We start from the raw sequence: 11,260 nt of genomic DNA, 5'->3' as shown, positions 1-11,260 counted from the left end.
TCATCGTAATTGGGACTCTTTTGGCATCTTTACACAACTTGTCAATTTTATTTGCTTATTTACTTTTTCATACAGAGTATTAATTAATTAATTCATTACTGTATTATTTATTGTTATCTGTTAGTATTTTATTTGATATTTTTAACCGTTGTTTTCAAACACTTATGTTATTTTTTTTTCCTGATTTTATTTCAATAAATTTTACTTTATTTATTCTCAAGAATAAGTATTATCATCTAGTATTTAATATGTTATATTGGTGGTCATGTTTATATCACCCACAAATTATACCTTGTGAGTTTCATACTTTCATTTGTCTAGGAAAAAAGGTGTGTGTATGTGAATAAACATAAACGTTTGTGTCATAAAAATGGGTTCTAAACAAGAAAGAAAGCCACATGCTTTATGCATACCAGCACCAGCACAAGGACATATTAATCCAATGCTAAAACTTGCCAAAATCCTACATTCAAAAGGCTTTCTGATCACCTTTGTGAATACCGAATTTAACCACCAACGACTTCTCAAATCGCGAGGCGCTTATGCCCTCAACGGCCTCTCTACTTTTCGATTCGAGTCAATCCCCGATGGCCTTCCGCCACCAGAAGACTTAGATGCTACTCAAAATGTTTATGATATATGCAGATCCACTCAAGAAACATGTTTAGGTCCTTTTAAAAGACTTATTGCTATGTTGGCTGATTCGATGTCACCGGTGACTTGTATAATATCCGATTTGCTTATGGGCTTTACTATTGATGGTGCAAAAGAACTAGGTATCCCTGAGTTTATATTGTATACTGGTGGAACTGGTGCTCTTGTGTGTTATGATCAATATCCTGCTCTTGTGGACAAGGGTTTGATGCCCCTCAAAGGTATACGCATACGGTCCTATTATTATATTATTATTATACTCCGTATATTATAAGTGTTAGTATTGACTTTTGAAAGATTTTTTTATCTCCATCGATTTTAATTTTTTTGTTAGTGTTATACTCTGTATAATATTTGATGAAAGTTATACAAATTAAACACATTGAAACTTCATTTCAACGAGTATTACATATAAAATACAAACAAAATTATTTTAAGTTAAAGAATTTGAAAAAGTTATATGAAATTCACACTTTGACAAATGAGATTCCGTAACGAGTAGATACTTCCGCATGAGCATAATCTATTTTCTGGTTAATTATATTACTAGATGTTTTTTCATACTTTTCGCATTCAGTTCTAGCTATTTCTTCACGTTCTAATAGACCCGAACAACATATACGGATCCCCTCCACCCCTTTTTTCATTACTAATCGAATATCTTTCACCATTTGACTAAAAATGAAGCGAGATGATCTTGTTTTGTTCCTCGATTGAAAAGAGATATCTTGAGCAATCGGTTAAGCACTTTAACAAAACAGTTATAATGGGATGGAGGGAGTTTTATTTACTTTTGATGTGATTAATTTTTCTTAGAATATCTGTATTGTTATTAGTTTCTCTTTAGTGTTTACACATCAAATTGTTGGTACAGAATATGTATTAATGATAATTGTGTGCAAATTAGGAAGAAAAAAAAAAAAAAAAAAAAAAAAAAAAAAACAAACAGAATACACCAAGTTCAGAATGTAAATTATGGCCCAAGTCTGATAACCTCAACCAGAAATTGAAATTACAACCTTGTTGCTGATAATTGGTTTGTGTTTTTTTACAGATCCAAGCTATGTAACAAATGGCTACTTGGATACAGAGTTAGATTGTATACCTAACATGAGCGGCATGCCTCTAAAATACATCCCACCTTTTATAAGATACATCAATCCTGGTGATGATTTCATGGTGGAGTTTACGAATGTACAAATTCAGAAGGCCAAAACATCTTCCGGAATCATACTTAACACGTTTGATGATCTGGAATGTGACATTATAGACACGCTTAATTCAGTATTTCCCCCGTGTTACGCGATTGGTCCTTTGCATTTACTTGACAACAATTTGTCTAACAAATCTCTAGCATCGATCGGGTCAAATTTATGGAAAGAAGAGTCCGAATGCTTGAAATGGCTAGACTCAAAACCACCATGCTCAGTTGTTTATGTGAACTTTGGTAGTATTGTAGTAATGACACCTGAACAACTAGTTGAATTTTGTTGGGGTCTTGCTAATAGTAATCATACGTTTTTGTGGATAGTGCGGGCCGGGCTAGTGAGTGCTGAGTCCGATGGGCTTCCACACGAGTTTTTTGAAGAAATAAGTGGTAGAGGGATGTTAGCAGGGTGGTGTCCTCAAGAACAAGTCTTGCATCATCCGTCAATAGCAGGGTTTTTGACACATAGTGGATGGAATTCGACGCTTGAAAGTATTTCAAACGGAGTGCCTATGATTTGTTGGCCCTTTTTTTCTGACCAATTTCCAACTTGTTGGTTGAGTTGTAATAATTGGGGAGTTGCTATGGAGATTGATAGTAATGTAAAAAGAGATGAAGTTACGAGCCTTGTGATCGAGTTAATGGATAGGGAAAAGGGTTCGGAAATGAGGAAAAATGCCTTAAAATGGCAAAACAAGGCTATCGAGGCTTGCACCATTCCATCTGGTTCTTCGGTTAGTAATTTGGAGAAACTAGTTCATCAACTACAAATACTTCCTGGTTGATTCATGATCCATTTTGATGTAAATGGTTTCATTTTAGTGTCAAAAGTAAAAAGTTATGAATGTACTATTTCGTTTCTCTTTTAACTCTAGTGAACTAGTGAATATCAATATATGAATCATGAATAAATAATGCATTATATGTTATGAAAAAGAAACCCAAGGGCTTTTAGGGGCTTTTTGTACATTTACCTAACCTTGGGCCCAAAACAAGAAAAACCCTATAGTCTACATGTAAATATTTTTAAATAATGTATATCGAGTTCTCTAGCTAATTTTTCCCACTTACCAACTCCAATCTCATATTTGAATATCGAAAAAAGAAAAAATGTATAGTGTCAACAAATATACAATTTAATATTTAACTTTAAATCAGTTCATCACTGTATCTAAGTTTTATTTAACTTTGTAAACAACTATCTCCGATATAATCAAACACAATAAAACGAATTATAAAAGTTAAAGATCGAACAATAAACCTAAAAACCTATATATAAAGATAATACCGTACGAATTGCTACACAAACACTTTTAATGTCAGCTTATTGATTACACATTGTTGGTAATTTTAGCGTCATCCAACGTACATTTTAGTTAATTGCGATTTACTTGAATGCAGGTGTTAACTAGCTATACTTAATAACGGCTTCAGAGAGTATGGAGTACACGCCCGTAAAAGTTGGCTACTAACTGTCATTTAACAGCTTTTCCCGCCTTAATGAAAGGTTACAGCCTTTCAAACATAACTGCCTAAAACTTTTTTATTTAAAACGTTTTTGTTGTTTATCTGCATTCATTCTAACCAACAGATAGAAACACACACAATTCTCTAAGATAATTTGATCAGTGATTTCGTTGCCAAAAACACTTATTGCGTTCTTGTCTTATCCTTTTAAAGATTTCGTGCAACCAAGACAATCGTTGGATCGAAATAATTTATAGAGAAAGTGAACATACGATTCAAGGACGAATTCAGGCATATTCATACCAAATTTGTAACACACATCAATCTTGACCTGATGCTAACTAATAAACAAAATAACGTTTATTTAGTTTTGGTGTTCTTGAGGGTGAAAGGGATGATTTGATTTCAATTAAGAATGAGAGAGTTTGTAAACATTGGTATTGTGAAAAAAATGTAATTAGATTGTGAATATTGGTTTTGGTATATTGCAATCGGTATTATAACGACCGATTGGTGGTAATATGGTTTCCTAAACAACTTCCTAAATCAAGGAAATGATAAGGTTCAAGGTTTGACTACCTACATTTACCTATCGTTAATTGATTAAGGCGAAGGACTGACGGTGTAATGGTTTAGGGACTGAAGTTATAACGAATCTTAACCTATTACAACCTTTTAAGTTTTAACTGACAATCTAACACTATTACAATTAAATACAACACACATAATTTTGTATTTCTAACACACTTACTATTGAAGGGTTTATTTATTTAGTTTGTAACTTATCATTTTATTTTCTTAATTATATTAAAAAATCTTGAATGATAACACCCAGGAAACTGCTTAACGGGTAGTAATAATAATAACATAAACATAAATGCATCGTGTTATTATTTATATAATTATTATTATTGTCGGATTAAAAGTTTGTTTGATTCAACTTTAACCACAACAATGTTAGGATATTCTAACGTGGAACATGAATATAAATTGTATAATGAATGTCATCATTAAATTAGAATTAGATATGATGGGAGCCGAAAGAAACAATTAATTTCCTGAATTCGTGTAATGTTCATTTAGGTGATCCACCATGAATAACCCTGTCTGTGACGTCATAGGCAGATTGTTCATTTTTTGGTCAAAAAGTGCAATCTGCATGTAACGTAGCAGTGTCAGCATTTGACACTCAAATAACCCTGATGCTCCTCCAGTGTCAAATAGGTCCCATCAATTTTATTTTTTATTTTTCTTTTTTTATTTTATTATGAATACAAATTATATTCAATATAATTAAAAACATATGAAAATTAATCATTACATATAAAATTTAACTATTACATAAAATTTAACTATTACATAAATTCAATCCGCATACGGAAACGCCTTTTAAATTTATATGGCGGAAACACGGGTGTGTCACTAAAATAATTCTTCCATAAGTTTTCTCCGGTTTCCTCACGATTTCTTGGAATATAAATTCGGAATCTTGGAACACGCTCGGATTCGATCGACTTCGCCATCTTCATCTTCATCTTCTAATTGTTGAATTAGTGCAATAATACGCTCGTCTTCCGAATCGGAATCGTAACTAAGTAAATACGATGCCATGAAATTATAAAAATCGTATAATTGATAGAAATGAAAGAAAAATAAAGAGTTTGGGTGTGTTAAAATTAATAGTGTGATGACCGGAAAATTTCGACTTATTTAAACCAATTCTCTATATGATTTAATATTTTCGTCATGATAAGCAATGCATTTTGACTAGTTTTATAACTTTTGTAAATGAGTTTTATATAACGGTTGACCACCCTGTTTGTCTAACGATTCACGAACGTCATAACTTGTGATAATTATATATACGGAAACATGCGAATAATATTTATATACGAAATGATAAAAATTTACTATTGAATGATGCAATTTCAAATTAAAATGTTTACGTATATGATCGTTTTATTTTTATGATGTAAATTTTTTAATTTATAAAAAGAAACGTAATTAAATCAAATATGTGCAAGCTGTAAAGCACAACGTACAACAATGTAACTTAAATAGTTGAATCGAAATTAATTCATTTACTATTTATATGAATAGTAAATGAAACTAAATTAATTAATTTACTATTCACATGAAAGCGACATGATAGAAATTATTAATTATAAGTTTCATAAAATATCTCTAAAGTATTTAATAAATACGACTTTTTAAAATATTAAAATTCGTTAATTCGATTGAATTAAACGAATTCAGTAATTTACGGTGGCACAGAATGATCAGCTGACTAGTACGTACACTCTACATCGAACGTATATAGTAATTTTATAAATAAATGGACCTTTTTACAACTAGTTTTATAAAGCTTAAGACCAAAATAAATATATGTATTTGATATTGCTTAATTCATGCATATTCTTAGTAGCAATATCAGTCTCAAATGTTATGATTTTATGTGTATTCGAGTAGTTTTCAGGTTTGTAATTGGTTAAAATGTCCAAAGCGTCGAATGAAATGTTATTATGGATTTTCAATGATATAAAGATCAAAATGAAGATAAAATGAAGATTTCTAATGAGCAACAAAAGAGTACAACATCGCGCCTCGAGACTACAAGTTAAAATGATCAAAATCACAAAATCTGCGCGCCTGCACGAAAAAAATCATAACTAAATCATACTGACTCGAAAAAAGGCGAATCAGGTGTCCAGACGTCCGTAACTCGAAAATCTACAACTTTCATGAAGATACCTTACGTGAAACGCGTACATATCTACGCGAAACGCATACGTTTTAGACCAGATCCAGATTCCAACAACCAATGGACGGCTGCTTTATGTTTAATTATAATACTTTTGCAGACTTTACAGGAAGTACACAGTAAAATAGATCAAGTTTCAAGTACTACACCTACTACATGCTAAATATATATGAATGGACTACTGTTGTGAATAATACACATTAATTTCCATACAGTACAGTAGGTAGTAGTTAGAACAGAATTAGAACAAAACTTTAGTCAACTACTACTTCCAAGCCCAAATATTTATCCCAAGTATTCCGTATCATTTATTTCATTTTGTGTTTCAGTTCCAATTAATTTTAAGATTCAATATTTAGGATAGTTTCAATATTAAGGGTGTATTGTTCGTGATTAAGGGTATTGTTGTGCGAGTGCAAGGGTGCTTTCATTTTCATTTTCTACCATTTGTAATCATTAAATTGAAGACCTTTTGTAAGTTTGTTACTTTCATTTTTATTATTGTCATTGTTACTTATTATTATGTGTATGTTTATGTATTATTATTTTTACTCATGTATCATTATCATGATTAGTTAGTAAATTCCCATAGTGTTCGCTTAGATGTAGAGCCCTAGTGAAATGGATTGTTATCATTTGTAAAAATTAAAATGTAACTTAAGTATTTTTAACATTGAGCCTAATTAAAAGAACCATAATTATGTACCTAGATATTTAACCCTTGTCACTTAATTTATTAGATTCAAATAGCGAAAGTTATTTTTATTTATATAAATTAAGCTTCAACATTAAAAGTGATTTAGACAAACTTATGAATAAGTTATTAACACTAATTTATAAATAAAGTTCGGTGGTTTGGGTAATATCATTAGTTATATAAAAGTGAAATTGTAAAAAGGGAAACTGTTATGATTTGGGTTTTAGCGAAAGTCAAAACTAGATTGGGTCTCAATTTAAATACTTCAGAAATAGTAAACTACCTAAATAAGGTTAAATGAAAATGAGATTTAATTTAGCTAGTTAAACCTTTATTTATTCGAAAGAAAAATATTAAGTTTATAGTAAAACCTTTTAATAGAGCTTAACTTTAAAACAATCCATGGATCTAGAGGTGAAACATTTAAGTCAACACTCCCATTTATTTATTGCAAATAATAATTATTATTATTTTTACTTATTATTACTCAGAAAATTAAAATACAAATAGATTTTCTTCAGTTCAAATACGTACTGTTTTGTCACATCAAACATAACATACGCGTATCGCGTATAATTTCACACGAAATGTGTATCTCCAATTCGTATGCGTAATGCGTAGATATACACGCGGAACGCGTAAGGGTAATAACAGTACTGTTATGATTTTTGTTAAATTCCAAGTTTTAATTAAAACATTTTATTATTACTTCCCATTTCTACTAGATTAACTATCGGTAATTTAATCTCTTGAACTCCATTCTCCCTGTGGAACGAACCGGATTTACCAACAAACTAAACTACGCGAATAGGACTAGTTGCCTATATATGTGTGAAATCAACCTGAATTCATTAAAACATCACATATATAATAAATCAATTCGTGTAACAAAATAACTCAAATCCGTTCATAAATAAAGGTATAGTTTCAACACATCAACTTTTTGGCGCCGCTGCCGGGGAGAAATTGTTCATTCAGGAATTTAATTACTTTTAGTTATTTGATCCTTTCATCGGGATTTATTTTCCTACGAAAGTTCTGTTTTATTTTTCTCTTTGTTCTTTTTAAATTTCAACTAGGTTCCAGTCATACTGTAATATGGATGATTTTGAGAATATGACCATGAAAAATCTTTTTAATGCCCAACAATTTAATCAATACTCTCAAACAAGTTTTGATGATAATTGATGCGATTCATCTATGTTTAATAGGGTTGAAACTACATACATTTGTGAAAATTGTGGAGGTTACCATTTGACTTGGGAATGTGATTATCATATTTCCATGGATCAAATGGAGAGTTATGAACCCATGAACTATATATGGAATGAATATCAAGAGAATAACTCGAATCCAGATTTTTATTATCCAAACCAACCTTATTAAGATTCCCCACAAAATTATCAACAATACCAATTTTCTAACCAAATGCCACAAAATTTTCAACAAACTCAAAATGAAGAAAATTACTCATATGTTTTTCAAAATATTATGATGAATTTTATTGAAAGTCAAACCGAAACTAGGGATGTACTAAATCAACAATGGCAACAAAATCAAACATCTATTCAAAATCTAAAAAGAGAAATGGAGCGTTTGTTTACTATTTTTTCGGAAAGACAATCAGATGATTCATCGTTTGAGTCTTCATATTGTTATCCTAACCCTATTTTACAGGTTCCAAATGAACAAACAGTTGAAAACAACGTGCAAATTGAAATTGTAAAAATAAATTCACAAGAACCTCTTGAATTAAAAGAATATGAAACCTCTATGAAATATATAAATATGATAAGTCAAAATGAATATGTAGTGAATGGAAAGAACAATGATGAGGATTCTAATTCCGAGGTCGAAGTGGTAGAACCGGTTATTCATACACCCGAGAACTTTTCAGTTTATAATAATTCACTCGGGTATAATTGTGATAATGAGGAGGTTGAGTTGATGAAATCATCAGGGATCATTGAGGATAAGGAGTTTAATATATTAAAACCACTTGAGGAGTCACCTTCTCATGTTGAATTCGTATATCCTCAAGAGATTAACACTTGGAATACCTTGAAAGATGATCCATTTGGGCAGGATCTACCTAGGAGAATAAAATTTTTATTGCAAGCCGCACTTAGAGAAGAGTTGTGTGTTGACTCTCGGGTTGGGTATTCCTTTTTCATGAAACAAAAAAGGGATTTATCTGATATATTATATACCACCCAAGATGTAAATGAATGGCTCACTCTTCTAATTTGTGAAACTTTCTCCACTGATTTTACATGTCGTTCGATAAATATAGAGAAATTTGACCTCGCTAGGCAATAAATTATGGGGTCGAGTAGAGAAAACGACTTGTTAAAAAATCATGTTTTAAGTACCCTTTTTATTCATTATATCATTTATAAAATTAAAGTCTAAAAAAAATTATTAAAGTATGTTTATTTCTCAAAATATAAAAACTTTAACTTTTAATAAATTAAATTTTATAAATTTGAATTTTAAAATTAATAAACTGATAAAGACTAGATTTTATAACCGAACTTTCCGTTATAAGAAATATAAATTTTATAAATGATATTTTAAAAATTTAATTAGTTACTAAGTTGAAAAAGAAAAAAAATAAATAATTGTGCTTTTAGTTTATTATATTTTTGTTTGTTTATATATGTACAAAAATTTTAAGTGTGGGGTAAAATTTTTGGTACTATTGAAGTACAACCCCATCTTTTGTGTGATTAACATGATTGTCGACAGGTACTTACTGAAGGTTTTTCGTATGCCCGAGAGACATATTTAATTAATGTGGCGAATATGTTGTGATCCAAGTCGGGTCATACCCAATAACAAACTTACCGACACCTTATTCGTATTTGATTTTAACGATTGGTTCATTGATCAAATACGCAACACTTGAACTTTAAGAAAGATGGTTTTCTTAAATATTACTTGATGTGTATATATATATATATAAATTATGGAATAATTTATATATATTGGATTTAATTATTTATAGGTAAATAATTAATAAGTTTATGTTACATTTTATATAAATGGACTTTATATATTAAAAATGTACATAAAATTATATGGAAGTTTTATAAATTAGATTTTATAAAATCTAACTTTTATAAAAACTAATTCTTTTATAAAACATATTCTATATTACTTGTTGAGTGAGTGGCATTGGAGTCTCAAATATGCATGCATTTGACTAGCATTTTGAGTGGCTACTTGAAGGATTCCCATGTGCATATGTACTAGGACTTCTTGGAGACTCAACACCCATTCAAACACATCAAAAAGACTTCAAAAAAAACTGCCCAAAAACTCCCATTCAGCTGCTGTTTGGCCGTGGCCTTTTGGAAGGCAAAGAGGGTTCATTTTATTTTTTTTTTGCAAGTTAAATTCAAGTGTGAACAAATCCTAACCAAAGTACAAGGTGTTGGTGATAAGCTTGGGGTATAACTACTTGAGGTTTCATCCATTTGAGGCTCCATTCAACATCATCATCTTCATCATTCATTACCTAGCTTGGAATAGGTATAACTTCCTTACTATCTTGTAGTTTGTAAGTATATATCACAACTTGATCCTAATTGGGTTTTAACTTTAAAAGTTTAAAGATATACAAGTTCTAAAATGGTAATTAACATGCTTCCGCTTTGATAAGATTCTTAAAAGGTTTTAAGTATTATGAACTTGTTAAAACCCAACAATGGTATCTAGAGCCGAAGTTGTTGAAATATGCTTCGAATTGTTGCTTTAAATCCCATCAACTTTGCATTCTAAGTACATGCATGAAAGAAGAATGCAAAAATTGTTGGATTTGGGTGGGTTTAAGGAGGATGCCGAATTGTTGAAGGTTCAAAAGTGGGTTTGGACTCTTCCATTTGGTAATATTTTGGTTGCATGTTAATGTTCACAATCTATGCCTAGACCTTGTGTTGATTGCATGTGTGTTTGAATGATTTGTATTATTCATTTGGTATGTAATAATTAATTCATTCATTTGGTTGTAATATTTATTATTTTGGTTATGTAATTTATTTTATATTTGGCATGTAAAATAGATTAGGTTGTATTTTCATTTTTTAGAGAAAAATGTATTAGGATATATTTTTTGTAAAAGATGAAGATGCAAGATGAAGAACTCAAGAAGAAGCATTTGGATGCAAGATTGAGTGGGAGATTTTGAAATCTCTAACTTTGTGTTATAACCCCTTAACCGGTGGCATTTGTTTTCGGCTAAACAAATGCCTACCAAAATGGCTAGATTGTGAACATCTTTGTTTTGCATGCGTGGTTGTTTTAATTTCTTACATGATTGTGGATTGTATGTTTGTATGCTACAAGTTAATCACACAAGTTAACAACAAACAAAACTAAAATTTAATTGGTTAAATTAGACGTTGTTAATCACATGCAAAACGACAATTTAAAATGGTTAAATTGAAATGGCTAAAAGGACATTAATAAACGG

General features: G+C 30.4%; 1 protein-coding gene across 1 annotated transcript; it reads left to right on the top strand.

Annotated features, from left to right (window-relative positions):
* The first annotated feature begins 316 nt into the window (after positions 1–316).
* On the top strand, positions 317–2,773 carry LOC139848007 (7-deoxyloganetin glucosyltransferase-like). The gene is made up of 2 exons (XM_071837745.1): positions 317–875; positions 1,709–2,773. Exons 1-2 carry the CDS (start codon positions 371–373, stop codon positions 2,644–2,646), a joined length of 1,443 nt encoding a protein of 480 aa, XP_071693846.1. The 5' UTR covers positions 317–370; the 3' UTR covers positions 2,647–2,773.
* The last annotated feature ends 8,487 nt before the right edge of the window (positions 2,774–11,260 follow it).

This window comes from Rutidosis leptorrhynchoides, chromosome 5 (genome assembly GCF_046630445.1).
Source record: "Rutidosis leptorrhynchoides isolate AG116_Rl617_1_P2 chromosome 5, CSIRO_AGI_Rlap_v1, whole genome shotgun sequence".
NCBI lineage: Eukaryota > Viridiplantae > Streptophyta > Magnoliopsida > Asterales > Asteraceae > Rutidosis > Rutidosis leptorrhynchoides.
This window is presented reverse-complemented; position numbering and strand designations above follow the sequence as displayed.